At 40.0% G+C, this 21,213-nt stretch overlaps 1 protein-coding gene across 3 annotated transcripts in view; it reads right to left on the bottom strand.

Moving 5' to 3' along the window:
* The window catches only part of CA10 (carbonic anhydrase 10), a 188,507-nt gene that overhangs the window by 108,747 nt on the left and 58,547 nt on the right, over nt 1–21,213 (bottom strand). For all 3 annotated transcript variants that reach the window (XM_039562227.1, XM_039562229.1, XM_039562228.1), the window contains exon 4: nt 4,173–4,315. In XM_039562227.1, coding sequence (XP_039418161.1) covers nt 4,173–4,315 — 143 coding nt within the window. The remainder of the gene's footprint in view (nt 1–4,172; nt 4,316–21,213) is intronic.

Consider the following 21,213-nt stretch of genomic DNA (forward strand, 5'->3'; position numbering starts at 1 on the left):
ACGCAGCATTTTTGTCCTGTTCTAAATTCCATGATGAGGGTGAATAAACAAATTACTTTAACCTGCAGGTTCCACTACCAGGTCACTCACTAACACATTCCAGAACATGCAGAACTGCAGAAGCATTAGAAACGTTAAAAAAATATTTGAGCGGCAGTACTATGTTTCATTTTTTATTCATTAAAGTTTCTGATGTTTGCATCAGACTTTTGACTTTCCAAAGCCACTCTAAATCAAAAATCGTATTATTAAGACCTCTAAAAATTTATCACAAGTCAGTTTACAGATGACATTGATGTCTTATTGCTATCCATTCCTCCTGGACCATTTCTAACAATTCATTTTTTATATTCCTGCAGTGCTGAAATATGGTTCATAGCAGTATCTGTCCTTTTAGTAATCACCAAAGCAAAGCTTGGCAGTTTTCATATATTGCACTCTTGAGAAAAATGCTAGTAATACTCTGAATTGATTGAACAGCATGGAATCAGAACTAGCTGGCACAGAAACCATTTAACTGATTTCAACCCATAAATCTCTTTTCTCCTACCCTGTTTTAGTTTAGAAGCTGCTAAATGTTGCCATTATATTGTGATGCATAGAATGAACCAATTATTTATAAAGATACTAATTTAAGTAATACGTGATTGCATTCATTAATGCTCCATGTGAGCAGGCAGATGTGTGGATCTTGCTGAGTAACATCCATTTATGCACACTGAGCTACAGAGAAACAGTCCTTAGCCAGCAGACATCAATTCCTTTTATTTCCCCAGAGGTCAACAACAGGTATAATGTCCTTGCCTACCTTAAAAATCAAGTAGTTTTAAACAGGACTTTACCTGCTTTATGCAACAATTTCAGTTCTTGAGTGTGACCTACAATGATTCGTAAGACATAAGGTCACTGATGTGGCAAGGTTTAATTAATTGGCAGGGATGCACTTGGTGTCTAAAGCAAATGCTGCTGCTCAGCATGTTTTTAGGAGAAAAAGAAAAAAATAAGTATGGCCAAGAACTGTAGTTCATTCTTAAGGAATTTTAGAAATGGGGCTTTTGAAATTAAGTCCAAAGGGAACCAGGAGACCAAAGACAGATGGGCTACAGAAAGGCAAGGGACAAAATTTGGGGGACCAAAGGCAGAGCTCTTGCAGTGCTGCACAGAGGAAGGAATCCCAGCAAAGGACAAGGTCAGTGGGAAGTGGGGTGGTTTGTTCATCCACCACAATCATCCATGACAGGCTGGAAATCCCTGCTTTGGAGACTGAAACCCACTTGCTTCCTGCCTAAGCGTAAGATACTGGTTGTGCTGATTGCTTCAGTGCTTAAGTGAATCCAAGGCAAAAAGAGCAGAGAAAGTAACAGGTTACCATTCTTTGTGACATGGAGGAGTGTGATTTGCAAATGAAAAAGGGCTGGCATTGTTTATCAGAAAGGGCTGTTTATCTGAAATGGGCTGCTTGCTAAATTCATTAAAATGGATAACCAAGAGACAAAGCTGGGCCTGAGAGAGAACTGGAACCTGGGGAGTTTCCTCAAAAGCAGCATTTCTTCTGGGGAATTTATCTGCATGTAAACTCATTAAATATCTTGTGCTGAGATTCTGGATCTTGAAATCCAATTATCTGTATCAATGACACTCAAGACTTCAGGACCTGAAAAGCCACTTTCTCAGGAAATGAAGAATCACACATACAGAATAACACAGAATAACATCTGATGGTGCTTGAATTGTAAATGTGTGAACTGATACTGCCCTGCAGTCGTTGGCCAGCACAAAAAGCAATATATCACTGCTCCCCACAACCTTATTGCAAAAAACTGGATCAAAGAGTTATAAGTATTTGGCAAATAGCACTGCCATCCCTTTTACTCCTGAATAGAATGGGAAGAATCTTCTTCTTAGCCTCAGACCAGAAGTAACCATTAAGTCACCTGCTGTGTGATAGGCCACAGACTGGGCTTTCCTCCCCTTGTAGGCTGCAGGGTAGGAAAACAGTGATGCTGTCCTTCATACCCTCCTGTCAGACCATTTCTTCTCTTCAGGAAAAAGAAAAATATTGCTTTATTTCCAAGCAGTCTAAAAAATTGTAGGAAAGTCTCAATCTGGTTTACTAAAAGGCTTCCACTACTAACACTGAAATAAAATAAACTATCTAAAGGAACCAGAAAGGGATGTGCTTAAGTGGAAACCTTAGACACAAACTCTGTAGTGGAATGGAACAGTTTTGGTCTGCCAAGGTGTGAGAAGGGAGAACTAAACAGGTAACTGGCTTACAGAAATTAAGCAATGCTCCCCACTAAAAATAAAGCCCAGAGGAAATTAGTGGCAAGGACTGACAGGGGTAAGAGGAAGTATTAAGACAGTGATCAGTCTTGGATTCTGTTCCTGTGAGTGAGCCACTTCTGTTCCTCAGAAGTTAATTTCCAAAGTGGAGCACACAAAGTAGAAATGTTGCTTTCAAAATTAAATAAATATTTTTCAAACTCAGATAAAACTGAACTCCTAAATTAATAGCAAAAAAATTTTTAAAGAATTTGAAGTTACTGTTCCAAGAACAACTGAACTGAGAAATATATTTCCTTCCGTCTTGCTCTCTTAGAGCTTGAGTCTCCTCCCATCCCCTTTTCCAAAAGAGGTTTATAATTGTGACTCTGTGTGCAAGTAGCTGTCTCTCTTGTTCACTGTGCATGTAAGCTAGCTTATTATAACTTTGATTTGAAACCACATCAAATCCCTTTTTTATTTATTCATCATTTTTCTTAGGATCAGTTCCACAAAATCCTTTCATGTACAGCATAATCACAGTTAAGTCTTGTCTAAGAAACTCCCGGGCTGCCATAGCAATTGGTTCAGAGCTCTGAGAGCTGAAGTGCTTCAGCCCATATGAAACACACCTCTATTTTTAACATACAAAAAACATTACTGAGGAAGGGAACACAAATATACTACCTGCCAAATCAAATTCTCACTGAAGCCTTAACTATGAATGAAGAATTTTTATTAAGGCATCGAAATTGCAATCTTTTTCTCAAAGGAGAATTTGGATTTAACCGTTTTGGAAACCTCTCTAAGACAAATCACACCAAGAACAAATCCTGGTCTTGTAACACGACAGAAGGTCATCAGTGGCAGTGTTTGTGAACATGGTAAGAACCTCATTACTGATACAGCATCTCCCACCTTGTTAGTGCCTCCAAATTTTATCAACAATCAGACATTTGCTTCACTCTGAGCTGCTACAAAAACCCAGCTGAATTCTTAGAATTGCTGGAGACACTGAATATTCTGAACCTCCTGCATTTGACTCACTGACAACTTCCACATTCTTGAATTTCATGTTTGTCATTCTGTAATTTAGATATATAATGTGAAATGTGTAAGCCTTTACGTAATAGCAGAGTCATTAAAACTCTGAGGTTTTGTTTTTTGGGGGGTTTTTTGTATCAAAACTAAAACCCTCCACACATTTCTGTTTAAAAAGCAAAATGTATATATTACCTTGAAATTTGGGCCAGAGTTGGAAGCATTACTGTCCTTCAATAATAACACCACCACCATTTCATGATTTCTGTGATGAAGCCCACATCAATTCTGATGTATTTGCACATGTGCCACCAGAACCTCCATGTACTTCCACAGACCAAATTCCTAGAATGTCACGCTGTTTCCAGCAGACATCTTGTTTGTCATGACAACAAGGGAAGATAAATGATTTTCAGATAACCTTTTTTTGGAGTCTCTGCTTGCTCTGATATTGTAACTCATGGTGCCTCTTTACCTGCATTGGTCTGTACCACAGATTGGGTAAGAGACAACTGCATGGAACAAGCAATAAATACTTTAAAATACCATTTTAAGCACCCCAACATAAGAAAAGCAACACAAAACCATTATAAACTAATGACTATTGCCAAGACTGCTAACCGGTTCAAGATGTTCTATTTATAAAATAATTTCAGAATTGAAATATCAACCTTTCAGCTGGATAAACAGAACTGATTCATTCAGTTATTTCAGGAGTATCTTTAATAAAAACACACGACATTGTTATTCTGCCTCAGAGCTGCCAGATAAAAGTAAATGCTTTAGAAATATAAAATATAGCAAAGGTTTTTTTAAATCTACCAACTCCATTTATTTTGTACACCAGAACAGGACAGACCACCTACCTTTCTTCCCCCTGTGTTTAGGCGAAGAGGAGTTAGGAAGGGATCAAAAATCATATGGCTGGTTTCAATATTGACAGGTGACTGCCTTTTCCCAACAGAGCAAAGATTCCAAGCTGAGTTCACCAAACCCCAAAAGGAGGGCACTGCAAAATATAAGAAAGTGCAAGTTTAAGGGAAGTCTGAAAAGACTGGAGCAGTACATGCCAGGCAGATGGCCAGGTAATTAAACTTGTCAGATTGTCTGCGCACACACTTTGAAACTGAAAACAGGCAAATTCATTTTGCATTTGAAATTTAAAACTTCATACACAAAGACCAAAACATATGGTTTCATATAGTTTTGTATCAGGAAAGAAGGTGGGTTGGTTCTTTTCCTCTTAGATATAATCCCAGGTTCCATAATAAACAGCTCCTTTGCTATTACAGAATATTTACTGAGCAGTAATTCCTATTGCTCAGGTCTGTTAATAAACTTCTTTATATATTTTTAAAGTTTTGTGCCTGCTTTGCTTTCTCCTGCTAGTGACTCACTAGTCCTTATGCTAACTTTGCATATATTCCATGTGTCCTTGGACCGAAACTCTTCCATTCTACTCAACTTAAAAAAAAATACTTAAAATATTTAGGAAATTCATTAAAATACACAGAAATGTTGTAAGAGAAACACACACTGTGATACTGGAGAACAGGACTGCTCTCTAGAGGTTCTACCTATTTCTGTTCACCCAGATCTTTCTTTACATAAAGTTTTGATTTAGAAGAAATCTTGCTGGAGAAGTCATGCTGTGGTGGTGAGGAAGGGTAATCCTTCCCTGGGCATGCAATGGCCTGGAACAAGGAGGAAACCCTGACTGGATAAACTGAGTTCCTTCCTGCTTTTCCTAACTGGGAAAAAAAAAAACGTAATGTAACTACATATTGCTGCTTATCTGGGAACTGCAGCTGAGGGTCCCATTGCATCTCACCTGCAATTTACAGACAAGATCAACCTGGACTTCTCTTTGGTTGCTGAAAACATTTCTGTAAATGAGTAAAGTGCAACCACAAGATACACAAAGGACACATTTAGATTCGTGTCTGCAACTTCAACCTTATCAGAACTGTTCTGTAGTTTTGTGTAGCAGCTGGAAATTTCAAAATCTTGTTGCGAGTCTTTTGACTTTAGTTTTTTCTTTCTGCATATTGCTAAAAGTTTTCATAGCCTTTAAGCCTCAAAGCGTTCTTCTGATGTCCAAACTGTGTGTGACAAAGCCTCCAAACCCAGACTGGGGAAGGCTGGGGCCCTGGGGCAGGATAGGTGCTTTGCCTGGTGGGTGGAGCTGAAAACAACCCACCTGGGCAATAAAAAGCTTTTTTTGTTGCTGTGGTTAGTTGGATGCAGGACTTTGTAGTGTGAATGTTTGCTCCTGATTATAGTTTTTGGCTCCTCTAGTGGGAGCCACATAGAATTTTGGCTGGATTTGAACCTCACATTTACGTTTGGCTTAACACATTGAGAGGATAGTCCTTGGAGGGGAGAAAGGTGGAAAATACGTCTGAGTAGTGTAGTCCTAGGAAAAGGGTGATCTTGGTGAGCATTTTCCTAATGTGTTTCATAGAACTCAGTTCTTTTTGCCTTCAAAGTTTGGATGTATGTAGGTATAAAGCTTTGGTTGGGTTAATCTGTATTTCCTGTCACTGTTTTACAAAATTAGATATACTTTCTGGGGAATTCTTAGGTTGCTGCTTGCACAGCAAAACCTCCCTGTTAGTGTCCGTGCAGGAGTCATGGGAAGTGTTTTGCAGCTGTTGAGTATCTGCCTGCTCTAGTAGCTCAGGTGTTATCATCTACAGATGTTAACTCTTATTACAAAATATCTGAAAACTCAATTTTCAGGTTAAACTCTTTCTTTCTTGGTGCCAGCCTGTCTGTGCCCACAGAGGGTGCTCCAGGTGCAGGTGAATTCTAACAGCCATGATCAACATGGTGCAGCCAGCAGAGCTTAAAGCTGCCTTACATACAAATTTTAGGTGACTATGTGCTACTAATACCTTATATTTGCTGGTGAGTTATCTTTTTTTTAACACCTGAGAAAGACAACTCAGCAACTCCTCTTAGGATGTACTGCATGAAAATCTCAGAGGAGGGATGATAGTGGAATTCTTTACAACCACGGGAAAGCAATGGTCAGGGAATAGCACCCAAAATGGGTGGAATTGCAGGTGCCCACATCAAATTCTGTCAGCAGTCTTTTATTTGAATAACAAACCCTGTGTGCTGCCAAAGAAGGTCAGATGGAAGGTCCTTAAAGTAAGTGAAACTTTGTGTGATCTGAAAAATAAATTGGCAGTAGGGTCTTAAAAAGTTTTTTGGCTCCTTTGTTTGCCCTCCCAGTCAATTCCCATTTCCACTCTGGGCTGAGAAGCCTAGAGAAGCTCACAGAATATACTAAAAAAATAGTGCTAATGCTCTGAAATTGAATAAAATTAGTGTAATTAAAACCAAACCATCTCACAATTACTTGTGCTTTTTCTGAAGAGAAATACCACAGCAGCTCACTTCAGCTTTTGTAAGAGAGAAAATCCCTTTTATACAGACGCCTAAAATAAAAGTTTAGGTTAATTGAGAGACCCTGGTTTCCCCTGATAAATCCTCCTGTGGTGTTATTTAAAAAAACGAGTTAATGAAACTGTAGAGTTGTAGAATCAAGGGGGAAAATATTACAAGGGGAATCTATTGCTTCAGTGGTTTCTAGTATTACTAAAAAAACCCATTCTGGTAAGAAATATTCCTGAAATTGGTCAAAAACAAGTCTTCAGCAAGTTTTTAAAATAAATAAAAAACCTAGACAAGGGTAAGTACAGCAAAACAGCAAACCAAACAGGTCAGCCCATTACCTTCAAATTGATAATAGTTAAACAATTTATGATGTAACTGGGATTGACCTAGAAAAGCTGCACTGGAAAAGAGCTGCTAGGAGGGGATGTTTAATAATGCCATTCCTGTTCCTGACAGGGAACCCTGCATTCTGTGCCGTGCCTGTCACAATAGCCTGGAACTTGAGGAGAGGGAGCTGCAGAGTTGTGGTGTTGCCCTGCAAAGGTCACAGCTGTCCCCAGACATGTGAGTCTGAGCTGAAATTTTTGATTCTTCCCTAAACACCCCAGACTCGAGCTCCAGGACCTCTCCAGTCCTGCTGCTGTTTCTGGGCACACAAAGAGAAAAGCTCCCCACTGCTGCACTCACCCCACTGATCAGAGTGACTCTGCCTGTGCTTCAGCCCAGGGTTAATTAAGGATGACTGACTTAGACACTGCACACCTAAGTTAACTAGAGGATGGGGATATTAAGCAATATTAATGTCTGATTACATTTAATTAAAGTAATTAGTGCTGCTGCTTAGATGCCTAAAGTGATTTAAAAGTATTCAGAACCGTAATAGAAAAATCTAAGAAGGTTCATGTAAGAAACCAAGGCTTAAATTAAACATACATACTGAATTAACTGTTTAGTCTGAAGAAATTAGGTATATGAATGTAGGAAAACATATAAAATTATTAATTATTTTTTATTCCAGTTTAACTAGCAGACAAGGTTCTACTTGGGATTAAGTCATTAATGAAACAGTGTCTCCTTTCCCACAATTAGGTTGGATTTCCATAAAAATCTACTCATGTGTGGAATATGCTGCTTTTTTGTGCGTGGACCTCTGAAACATTTTAGACAGTTCCTGTGCTGTACAGGAGCTACTGTGACTCCAGTTTGCACACAAGCCACATACCAGCTCAAAATCTCATTTAACAAGGTGCTCCAGCTCCTGGTTATTGTACCCAAAGCCTGAATATAGCAACTGTGTCATCTGTACTTCCTCTCTAAATCCCCCTAAACTTGCACTGCTTGGGAGCTGAGTTGTTGCAGGCATGTTCCACACACATCAGGTCGTAAGTTTGTGTCTGACCAATGCCTTCAACCTTCTCCTAACAGAAAATTCAGAGTTTATTTCCTCTGTATGCTGGCACACTGGGGATAACAGATTTGTGTGTGTTATAAGGTGAAGTGAATTACTTAATTTTGTACCTGTGCAGGAATCTCTGACATCTTTATTCAGTCTGTATCTTATTGCAGCTGCGCTCTTTTCAATTTACTGGGAACAATTTATATTGAGATAAATGAAGACGCTTGAGTATCAGCATGACACAACAGGATGAGAGATTCTGATGGCTTTTACCAAACCTATGCATAACAGCAGTGAAATAAAAGCAGCTAGAACAATAAAACAAGGATTGAGAGCTACTCTGGTGATGAGTACCAAGGATTTGCTAAAATAAATACGAGCCTCCCCTCTCCAGAGGAAAGCAATGAGGGAATGATGTCCCAGAAGGATGTCCTTCCATTGGGACAGCAAACTTGCAGATAAGCAGAATGGTATTGCCTGCAGGGAACAGGCTGCATTTGTGCTGAGGGGAACCAGCAGTTTCCCCAGGATGGGAACAGGGGTGTGCTGTGTATGACATCTGAATTGCTTGACTGTAATAAAAAATTATGCTGGACTCAAAGGTCTGGGTCCTGGAAGGACTGTGGACAAGTATCCTGTGTGAACTGACTGGGTCTGAGCAGGGCAAGGACTCTGCTTTAGCAGCAACTATAGAAGCAACACCTTTTGCATCCAAAAAATGTGTAGACTTGGTGCTTGGGGCCATGGTTTAGTGGTCAGCCTGGGGTGTTTGGTTAAGGGCTGGACTCTATGACATCAGAGGTCTTTTCCAACCTTAGTGATTCTATGATTGCATAGTAAGTATCCCACTGCACTGAATTCAGATCTCTGTAGGAAGGAAAAGCCTTGTGTAGTTGATTTTTATGTAACCCAGTGAAGAACTAGATAGAAATGAAGAATCTTATTTAAATGGACACCAGAATTAAGGTGTTCTGGGTTGTTCTGAGCCTTTGTTTAAACAGGGGAAAAGAAGCCAGAAAACTTCAAATTCAGGAAATAAAGGAGGTGGCTGGAAGTAAGGGAGCATCTTTCAAAAAATGCTGTCCAAATAAGAAATATGTAAAAGGTGATAAACTCAGACCAGTTAAATATAAAACTAAAATAAGACATGCCAGAAGAAGATATTGAAGAACAATTTTCTAAGTCTTAAAAGCCACCAACGACTTTTCTAGGAGTATGAGAAGCAAGGACACTGCTTGCGTGTGTAGGACCAGCTGGTGATCAGGCTGTAAGAGCAGCACAGGGAACATTATGTGGCACTAAAGCTGTATCAGTTCTTTTCCTTACTGCTCCCAAAAAGGTGCCAAGGGATGTTCCCACACAGGAGCTTCTTTATGGGGAATGAATCTGAGAAACTGTCTCAGAATCAAGCATCAGAAAAGTGACTTCTAGTATAAACAGATAAAATGAACAAATTAATTCAGGTCAGACAGAACTCTAGGATGAATATCACAGTGATGTGAACTGCCAAAATACTTGCTTAAAATCTGCATCAGGCTTGGAGAGACAAAAAATGGCAAATGTGATCCAATTTTTATGGTGTTTATTTTTATAGATGCTTGTTTTTCCCAAGATATCTGCTACTGATCCCTGTCAATGACATGAGGTGGAGTCTAGGCAAGACAGTCATGTCATTTCTGGTTTACTGCACCAAGCCTGTAACTTGCAAGAGCACAGATTCTCTGAATTTAAGTTTCTCCAGAGTTCATGAATTTAAATGAAAGGTGTCAACTTATCCATGCAGCACATCTTTGTTTATATTTTTAAGCCTTAGCACTGGCCCTGGCAATGGCATAAAACAGCATTAGATTGTATTTGTGCAGTGATTATTCTTGCCCTGTGTAATTACTGGTCCCTCAGATAAGATCTCAAGCTACTTTATTGAGGCTGGGAATTGGAACCACAGAGAGAATCAGTAATCTATGTACATCAATAAAGCAGTCCATTAATTATTTCCACCTACTCAGCTTGAAGAAAATTATCATACTAATGCCTCTGGATAGCCACATGACCTGCTCTGCCTCTACATAAAAGCCAAATGTAAAGTCATAAAGGCATTGAGAGATAAATCAGGGACACCAAAGAAATGACAGAGCATAGAATGGCATTCATCTCAGTAATTGGCCACAGAAATCTCCAGACTGCAGTAATACCAGACAGTATCACAATGGCTTCAAATTTGAGAACTGAAAGTATTCTGATTTCCTTTTATACAGCAAAGGGTTGATAGCTGAAATATATCCTCCAGAGTAAGACAGCATTGCCATTATTCAAAAGATAGTAAAAAATTTAAAGATTTTCATCCCTACATCTTGAAACATATAAAAAATTAAAATTTTTAAGAACTCCAGCAGCATCATATTACATACTGCTAATTCCATACTCATAATTCCATACTGATCTGTTCAAATGTCATCTTCCCTCTGTATGAAGGATTCTCAATGACAAGAAGAGTTCAACCACTCCACTGGTTAAATGAGAGATAACAGAAAACTGGAAGGGGAAAATGAGGATTTAAGATTCTGGAAAGATACTGTCTTTAAAAAGTGGTAATTTTCTGCTATGCCTTTAATAGAGACATCATGCAATGCCCTCTTCAGTTTAACTTTTAAATTATGGCTGCTTATTTATGCCTAATTAAGCATTTTCTTAAATTAAGAGTATTACCTGGAAAAAAAGTATTTAGCAATCACAATTAGCGACCTCTGGCCCTACAAAGCTTTTGCTTATTTTTATCTACACATTTGGGATACAAGTCTAGGACATGGTACCACTCCTTTCATTACAGTGATTAAACCAGACTAATTCACTTCTACAAATTATGCTAATCTTGTGGTAAAGAGTAGTTGTATAACAGTATGTAATTACATTTTTCCCTGCCACACTGTGGTGAGTTCACACATACTAAAGCTATACAATCAAACACTAATGCTTCTGAAAAATATAGGTCAGCTGCTTACAAAGATGTTTACAGATGCTTTTCATATTGTCTTTTCTCTATTGCATTATTCATATGGCAGGAGGAGGAAGGGGGACCCATAGGGAGAGGTATATCCAGGTCCAAAACTAAGCAGCTACCAATCTTCTAGGGCCAGGGTTGCTGAAGTTCTGAAAAGAGAATGTGTATCCCTCTCAATTCTAGTCAACAAGATACTACAGTCTTGGGGGAAATGGGATTTTCCATGTAATGTGAGTGGAGTTCCTGCTGCTGAAAGATTTAGCACAACTATGGCAAAAATGAAAACAGATTAAAGAACAGTTTGGTTTAAAGGTTAAGAAGCAACTGGGATGTTTAGTGGAGCCGGCACAGATTGCTCATTAAAGTGTCAGTCTTGGGTAAGGAAAATCCTTCTTGGCAAATGAGCTAAAAATGAGAAAGGGGAGGGGAGGAAGGCAGCAGCCTCTCCCTCTTTTCCATCCCCAGTTCCTGTGGGCTGGGTCTGTGCCCTGCCTGCCTTTGAGTGGGACACTGGGCTCCCTTCCTCTGCCTGCCAGTGCCCGGGCTGTGGGTATGACTAATGAGCTGCCACCAATTACTGCCACTCAGCGGTCAGTCCCTCAGCCATCAATCACTGCCAGGGTTCAACAGATTCCCTTGAACCAGGCACAATCACAACTGAGAGCATTTGCCTGGCCCTCCCTCTAATTTGGGGGGTGGAAAAGGTGGGGGGAGAGTTTGGCCTGGGGTTGAAGCACAGACTGAAAGGGAAAAAGATGAAATGCAAAAACGAAGCTGTGATGGTCGTTCTGGACTTGAAGCAGGGCTTTGCATTAAAATGCACGAAACAGATTTTGAGCTATCCTATGATCTCTAATCTTTCCTCTTCATGTTCTTCATCTTTGGGTTTTCTGTAGCTCATGCTGTAAAACTGGGGACTATGGCTGTGCTGTTAAAATGAGTGACTGTTCTGAGGCAGGATGAGTGAGATGTAAGACTTTAAAGAAGATCCAGAAGAAAGGTGAAGAAAGCCTCAAATAGATGAAATCAAATAGAAAAAGTTGTTCAGAGAAAAGTAATTCGGAACTTATTGTTTTAAGGGAAGAGAAAAGACTGCTTATCCAGCAGATACCTTGAGCTCTATTCTGTAGATTCAGCTTTATTTTAATGTCTTTGGGATACTATCGATCCTTCTGCTGAAAAATATAAATGAAAGTAGGAACACAAAAAAACCCCAAAAAGACAGCATATTTATTCTACCTAAAGTGCTTTTTCTGGGTATCCCAGTGCCTCACAGTACACTGTTACTAAAATAACCACAGCTCTCAGGTAGTAAGTTGGAATTTAACTATTTATTGCCAAATCCAGGGCATGCCTGCTAGTGCTCCCTTTATTAGGATGGGTTTAATGAGTATTCTCACTCTGGAACTGCAGGGCATTAGGAGATTCAGTCTGGAGAGGGCAGGTGTGAGGGGCAGGTGTAAGGAGCACTCAGGAGGGGTTAACCAGTCCCATTCTCCAAGGCATTTGTTCGTGTGATAGCAACCCCTCAAGAATTGCTTGTAGCTCTGCACTGTTTTGGCTTCCCACAAGACTCCTGCAGTTAATGACAGCCAGGGAGACAGAAATGTCCAGACTCTGCTGACTTGCAAAGAGAAGTGAGGAGCCAGCACAGAGTTCAGCACTGAGTGCTGCAGTGTGTATCTGTAATGACAGTTCAAGACAGGAACAGCGATGTTCTCTGCTCTGGTGTTTAATTGCATTCCTCTGACCCCATCCCACAGGGCTCTGGCTCTGCCTGGGGATGCTGCTTCTGTAGTGAGATTACCAAAACTCTGTAACTTTGATTATTCTTGGAAAGGCCAGAAGTGAGCACAGCTGACTTGATGCACTTACTCACAGGCTGGAAAAAATGTTGGCTGGGCAATTCTGATCTCTTAGAAGTCTGATCCTGGTGCTGCCAAGCCACAACTCTAAACAGAGCCATTACTACAAAATATTTTGGAATGGAAGAAACCTTGGCTTCCCCTCAATGGCTACATCAAACTATTCAGCTAATTGCTGTCCAGTGATTGATCTTTCACTGAGTGATCCATTTTCCTTTGCGTGGTGAAGACTCTGAAGATCTGATATTTCTGTTGGGGCAGAATCCAGTCCCTGCTTCCCTGACAACCTGTTTTACACACAGTATGTGGCACCCAGCCCCTGCAGACAGGCTGCTGAGCACAGCAACCAGCTTAATCCTTATCTAAGGAAACTTCCATGTTCATGGAGAATCCGGATCTCTTGTACCCAGAGATTCGTTTGCAATACTTTTCCATGTTTCTCTGTGTGCAACAGGCAGAAGCACAAAAGGCTTTGTGGTCGCTCTCAGTTGGGATGAATCTGGTTTTATGGGAGTCTCAGTAACTAAGGAGCCTGTAGGGAAGTCTCACTTCTGTTCTCTCTTCCTCCTGAGCCATGTTTGTATCTTGCGTGTCTCTAAAGCATCTTTGCACAGGAATTACTCTCTGGGATGTAATGGGATAGCTGGGTGCAGGTGTTATTTCTTGCTTCATGCCACATTATCTGATTTCTGTATTCTGGACTAACACACTGCCTAGGAAATAGAACTGTTTCTTACCCAAGAAGTTCCTGCATCACCAATCAGCTGAATGTCAGATGGTCACTACTATGATGGGTGTAAGGCTGGTCATTATTTACCTAATTTTCAGAAAGGCTGAAATGTGTTGTCTGAATTATCTGAAATCAGGTGAAAATAAGGGAAGGTAGGAAATGATGCACTTTTTCTTGAAAAAATGGGCCTATTAAATAATCTAAAAAAGTCTGTCAGTGTGGTTACTAGTCCAGAAAAATTGTTTATAAACAACATAAATACTGAATAACTTCTTAAACAGGAAAGAAACTGCACTGCTGCAAAGCTATCTGTAAATCCCCTGCAAACTAGAGAATAAAAGAGATTATTCACCTTCACCAAATAGCTAAAATGTGACACACAGATGGGAAGACATTCTCACATTACACATAACCTACTCTTTGAGTTCCAAACCTGCTTCTGCTTGTTAGAGCTGTTCGCAGGGGTCTGTCCATGGCCCTCTTGCCTTTTCTAGAAAATGCAAGGCAAATACTACATTTACTCATGTTTTACATACTATTTAAGTAAGTTTTCTGCTTTTAATCCTTTATGAGCTTGCCAGTGTCAGAAAATCCTCTACCATTGGATTAATTGCCATATGTGATGCTCAAGTATACTGCAGGTTTTTTATTGACAAGGTCACATTTCAAACCTTTTGGTCCATTAATGCATTCAGTCTTGAATTGTGCTGTGAATCTGAACTTCCAAACAAACTTGCTGATCTTGCTGAGGCTGCTTTTGGACAGAGATACAGCAAATGCTGCTTTCTGCTGTCAGTGAGGAAACATTCTGAAAATATATTTGTTTTCACAAGGTTGTGAAGGTTCTTAAATACTCACCTAAACGTGTATTTAATGACAGTAGTAAGTGTGTTTTCATTTACTTTGAAATTTCTGTCTTGGCAGTTGAAAAACAAAGGAATGTTATGTAGCTCTCCCATCGGACAGGAGAAATGGGAATGTTCTCAAGCTGGTTTTGTCTGAAAACAAACCAACCAATCCCTTCCAAAATCCCTCCAACCCCCCAAAAATAGAATGGAGGTGGGGAAGGAAGCAAAAAAATACTTTAGGCATCGTTTGGGAGTGGAGAAAGGGAGGAGAGTGCTGGATGTGATGGGACAGTGCAAGCAGGGCAGTGAGGTGAGGAGGGCATGACTGACCCACTGCTATCCCACACCCTTTGGAAAAAATGATCACCCGAAAATTTCAACAGCAAGATTCAGACTGTAGAGCTGAAATTCATGTTGAACTTAGCACAGATTACAGATTTTGATCTCTACTCTCACACCCTTTTTCTAAATTTTAAACCCACTCTCTGCAAAAACCAGGTAAAAGTGTACATGTCTCTATCTACCTTTAGTTCCGTTACAGGGACTACATCTTAAGTGCTAAGAAATTGCAGTAAGACCAGAACATGAATGATTTTTTTATTTTTCATGCTTGAATTTAAGAAAAGGCCTTTTCAAGTTCTCTTATTAAATAAGAAGTGCTGAGTTAAACCATGCCAAGGCATTCCCTTAACTATTCCACCAAAAATTAGCCAGGAGAGATGGATCATGTGCTCTTAAAGGGTTTGTGTGTTGTGCCAGGGCTCTGAAATGGGCAGGACCTGCTTTGTGCAGAGTGCAGAGTCTGCAGTCTCCTTGGAAATAGCTTGTGGGGTGGATGGGGGAGAACAGGCCAGAGGTGACACAAAGGAGCCAGAGCAGGACAATGGTGGGGCCTGTGCCCTAAAGCAGGGCTGAGTATCAGGGCAGAGAGCAGACCCCCAGGACAGGCTGTTCAGGGGAGGGATGGCTTGAACACAGCTCAAGGAGGCTGTAGGTGTGAGCCAAAGGGCCAGAAAAGCACAACTCTCAGCAGCAACTGAGTCACAAGATCAACTCTGCTCTGAGTGCAGCAGCAGGAATGGATGCAGGGAACGGTCAAGGAGTGGATGCTCCCTCCTGGATGTAAGACAGGGTTTGGGAATGTGCTGCTGTGCTGCCCTTGGTGCATGAAAACACCCTGGCACAGGAGTAACTGAGCTGTGGATGTCAGGTGTGTGCTCAAGGTTAGCTCAAACAGCACTGCAAACAGAACCCTCTATTATTTCCAACTAGCAACTCCACAAACTGACTGAAGAACTGTTTAGCACAGCAGTGATCTTTCCAGGGCCCGCCCTATCCAGCTGTTTCCCTAACCTGTGGGTTGAGCCGTCTTCACAGCTCAGTGTCAATCACACAGTATCACAAAAAATGCTGCTCATCTAACCAGGGCTGGCAGGGGCCCTGAGTTTGTAAGGCAATAACCATGTGACATTTTCTTTCTGTGGCTTGTGAGGACTTATTTCAGCTTGTGCAAAGTGCCAGTAGCCAGCAGGGCATGAGCATCTTTTGGGCTGCAAGGTAACTGCTCCACCTCAAAGAACACCTCAGCAGCACCCAACATCCTCCAGCAGTGCAATGGGACACTGGTCAGAGGGGCAATGCCAGGATGTGGAATCCTAATCTCTTGGAGGCACAAAGAGCAGAATCTACTCTCTGTGTGTGTCACAGAGGGCCCATAGCTCTGGAACACTCCCGACGGCCCACTCCTGCCAGAGACTGCATCAGCTCAGAAGGAATGAGCATCAACTGCTTCCAAGGGAGATGTGTAAAAGACAGTGGATGTTGCCTTTTTGGCAGCCAAGATTCACTGTAAGATAGTGCCTTAGAGGCTTTATTACTTGTGACCTTCACACAGAACAGAATACATCTTATTTTCTGGATACAGCATTTGATGGTCTTTCCAGCAGTAGAAGAATAAAATCACACCTGCCGTATGAAAAGAGGTTTAGGAAGAGAAGTGTTAAATGGTTACATCCAGATTGATTAGAAAATTTTTAACTATGTACATGGAAAAGACTGCAAAGATGTCAAGAACCTTATGGACCCAAGCTTCTAAATAAACTCTGAAATTTATTACAAATATCAAATACACCAGGTAATAAAAAAAATTGCCTAGAGGCAAAATCTGTAGCTTCATAATCACTGAAAATATAAATTTTAGTTGACCTCAGTGTCACAGGCTAATATTTTTAGAAATCAAAATATGAGCAGAATAATCCTGAAAACAGAACTGACTGAACTAGCTCATGGTAATTCCTTAGACTTTGGAACTACCAACTCTTAACTGTTCCTACATAATTTTTTATTAAGAAAAAATTCTTCTGACTTAAGTTTCCACTTGATTTTTTAGTTTTAATTTGAATTAGCTGAATAAACCTACAGTTTCTCTGCACTTGCCAAAGGGCTGTTCAGAGCAAACTGGTTCCATACACTGACCAGTACCTTCCATCAGTGTACCAGTCTGGTTTTAACACAAGCAAAAAATAAAGTGCTCATTTTCAAACACAAATTGTATTAACTGACCCAAATACATTTAGTGTTAGTGGCATGATTTCAGTTTGTGCTCTCAGTGAAAAAGAGAACACAGACTCTTACTCATGGCCACAATGTTTATTTTTCTATAAAAGCCTGGTGTATTTCAGGTATCTGGCAATGTGATTTATTTTTATTTATACATTTCTAGTAGAGGTAATATCCAGAAGGCTTAGTAAGTACAGATTAGCTCTGTTTAGTGCTCTTACTTCTGTTTAAACTTCTAACACAAAGCTACCAAAGTTAGTAATCATAAAATCCATTAAAATTGCCATATGCAAATTCACTACAGGTATTTACTATCAAGAGGTCTTTTCAGTATGACCTGTCCAAAGAAAACATCAGTCTTGCCAACCAAAATTGTATTTTTCTGATTTATTTAGCCAAGTTTCAGCACTGCCCCAGCCAGAGAGGAAATGGAATGAATTTTTGATATTTTTGGGACAAAGAGAACTTTTAAAGGTAAGCTTTCCATCTTAATCTGTGACAATACATACAATAACTTTTTGATCTGAGCTTTAAGAAAGGTATTTTAAGAAGTTCCTACCCTGCTTTTCAAACAGCTGTAGAAATATCGCTGAATGGGAGTGGTATACATGGAAATAAAATCTCTCTTGGCCTGAACTCATCTAGCAGAAGAGCAGCAGGAGTTTAGCAACTATAAACTACATGTAGTGACTAAACTTGCTCCACTCTGCTTGTCTTCTTTAACAGAAAAGAATGAACATGTTATGAGGAAAATGTGCTTATTTCAGAAATATTTTCAAAGTAGAAAGTTGAATGTGAATCACAAAACCTTAGCAAAACAAACAAATACTCTCATGGCTGGTATTAGCTGCACTATTTTCCTAAAATCTGGACTGTACTACCCGAAGTTTCCTTGGCAATTTAACTTTTGTGCGAGAGGAGCAGGGAAAAGTCTGAGCCTCTGAGGCAGGCAATTGTCATTGGAGGCTTCACCTCCATCAATAGTGATGCCTTTTCTTTGTTCTGCACTATTTGCTGTTGTCAGCTGAGGTAACAGATATATCTATTATGCTGCCAAAGGAAACCAGCAGAGCAATAGAATGACAATTCCTGGACCACTTACAACCAGCCTGCTACAAGAGAAGTATCAATTTAGTTTCTGTAGCATTAACTGTGGCCAATTTAATAGGAAAAAAAAAGGTCTTTATACATAATTTCTTGGGATTTGGCCCAGTGATTTGCTTGTCAGTCTCATGATGTGAAATAATACCTTTTGCTGTATTTGCGTGCAAGTTATTTCAGAAACTTCACAAGGCCTGGTGTTCTTGTTACACCACTGATTTGCTATGATTGTGATTTTTAGTAATAATCACTCATTTGAAACCTCCAGCCTCAGCACATAAGTTTGAAAATCTTAAAAGCTTTAGAAGGAAACAGTACAATTTTAGTGCTTACAGCTAAGTGCTTCTCTGAAGCACAGATACATTCTGAATACACAGCACTTGCCAAAAGATACTGAATAAGCTGTCCACATCTAATGTCAAATTTATGCCTGGTATCTCTTACAATCCCTGAAATTCCCCCTTTAACTTCCACATGTTTCATGCATGTTCTGGTTTTGCTGTGTAGCCTATAATAAAATCAAAATGGGCACAACCTTTTAAATGGAGGGGATAATTTCAGGTGTCTGAGGAAGAATCTGTGGTTTTGTTCACACAACTGACTTGGCCTGTTTTCACTTTCTCTTCCTTCATAAAATACACTCCCAAGCTGTGAGAAATAAAACTCCATGAACTGTAACCTCTGGGAAATGTCTTCTCTGATACCATCTGAAGCTGCTTCTGCTGGTGGAAGGATTTTTGTGATGCATTTGAAATCAAAAGTTCTTATGAAATGTTGTCTGGATAGAGCAGTTCACATGGACTGACTAATGCTCCAGTTCCCAGCACTCATCACAGACCTGCCTGGGCATCTCCACAGATGCCAGTGGTTAGGAAGCCTCCACTCCTAGAAATTTCTTTGAAAAAGTAGGAAGCACAGTTTTATGCAGCCTAGTGAAGTTTCTTTAAGGTCTCTTTTTCCCTGAGGTAACACTTCCTGTAACTCCTTAAAAGTCTGAAAACGCTCTGTAACTCATTAAGCAGATGAGCCTCATTTTCTGCACTCAAAACAAACAGATCAACTTCCAAGGCAACTGCTGCTCTCCTCAGGCTGAGGCTGCATTAGGCTCACGATCAAAGCAGGTGTTAACAGTATTAAAAACCCTGCATATTTTGGTGGACTCAGTCTTTTCCTGGGAACTATTCCTGATGTGGATGTTACAAGTGGCTCTTCCACACATGTGTGACTGATCCACTTCTACCTGCTCAGGAGCTGCACTTTCTGGTAAAATCATGGTCCCTCTCCAAGCAGGAGAAGGGGCTTCTCCTCAAATCTTTTGCTGAAGTTTTTTCACCCTCAGGTAAAACCACCTGGATGGTAAATCCTAGACCTTGGGATCCCTGAAAACTTACTTGGGTACTACAAACCCTGTGGACATCCAACCAGTAAGAAAATCACCTAATGAGGACACCCAAAGTTAGGAGAAGATACTTGTCATGTCCTACCAGATCCCTGTCACAAAGTGCTTTCAGGTAACAGTTAAGATTTAGGATAATTACTGCAACTTGCTAGCATGAATACCAAACCCTCCTTAATTTGAGATACACAGCATATTCCTATCTGGTTTATTTTTAAACTGAGTATTCTATATTTAACTTCTTTTTGTAGTCTGAGGTGCAAGAAAATTTGATTGTAGCAAACCATCTGTTAGATGAGTTTTGGTGCATTACCTTCATGTCAGATGTCACCTTGTCTTGTTCTGTCTGCTCTCCTATTTCCATACTAATCTCTCTGCTAACTCAGCTGTGTGAAGCAGTATCTGATGGGATGCTCCATGGTTCACATTTAATAACTCATAAGTTAAAAATCCCTCACAATATTGAAGCATGGAAACTCAGAAATACATTTAGCTTCTTAATCTGCACACACAGATCCTCCTATTTTGTCATTAATGAGGTTTAATTAAATACATTGAAACTCCTGAGTTTATCCAAAGTTTTAAAATTCTTCCTTCTTTTTTCTAGTTCTTGTTATCCCTTGCACGTTAGCATTTCTAAATTGTATAGAAATCTTATTAAATTTTGCATTAGAAAACAAATTCCTCAAATTGGCAGTGCTTGTACTGGCCACTGACTGTACAGGACCATGTGGCAGTGGGCACAATAAATAGGTTTAAAATTAAGTAAGCTTCTTTCCACTCTTAAATGATACCCATATTTTGGACTTAGACTCAACCTTAAATGAGACGTAAGTTTAAGGCAGCTTCCCTGAAATCCTGCTATAAGATAAAAGCACAAAACACCTACCACAGCTTTTAAGAAAGCAAAATATGGCAAGCTTCATAAGCATATTTCTAATTATCAGTTTTACCATTTGCCTTGACTTTTCCAGAAGGAAAATAAATTGTAATTTCTAGTTTTGCTTCTAATCCCTGAATCTGGACATCTCTGAAGGGTGATCACCCCCTCTTAGATGCTGACAGAATCCATCATTTTCATCTGCCTGCTCTTCACTGTGCACATCCTGCATGTTAAAATTAACACCAACACTGGCTTGTCCTTCTAACACTAACATGCAAGCTTGTCACTTCTTCACATTAAGACATACTTTCTCTTTTCAAAATACCTTCAAGCTGACTACTAATTCTCCAGTCCTTGACTTCATAGGCAGTATAAAATTTTAAATGGTAACTGAGTCATCTTTTGATGGGCTGAAAGGGAGAGCAGAGTATGATGTTGCCAATAGCATGCTGTTTGCTCAGCGGTAAAGTTTATGGAGTACTGCTTTATTCAGACAAATTATTAGGTTCAGTACAGGTGGTAGCTGGATGACACACAGTCATGATGTACAGAAAATCCATACCCATTATCTGGGAGCGTCTTCTCGCCATGAGAGCTGTGAATTTACAGCTGGAGCTCTGGCCAACAGTGACATTCAGCAGGGAGCCTGTGCCACTCCCTTTGTGCAGGGCAGAAAACTCACAAGCAGAAAAGGTTGTCAGGAGGATCTATTAGCTTTTTTTCTTT

Source organism: Corvus cornix, chromosome 18 (genome assembly GCF_000738735.6).
Source record: "Corvus cornix cornix isolate S_Up_H32 chromosome 18, ASM73873v5, whole genome shotgun sequence".
Taxonomy (NCBI): domain Eukaryota; kingdom Metazoa; phylum Chordata; class Aves; order Passeriformes; family Corvidae; genus Corvus; species Corvus cornix.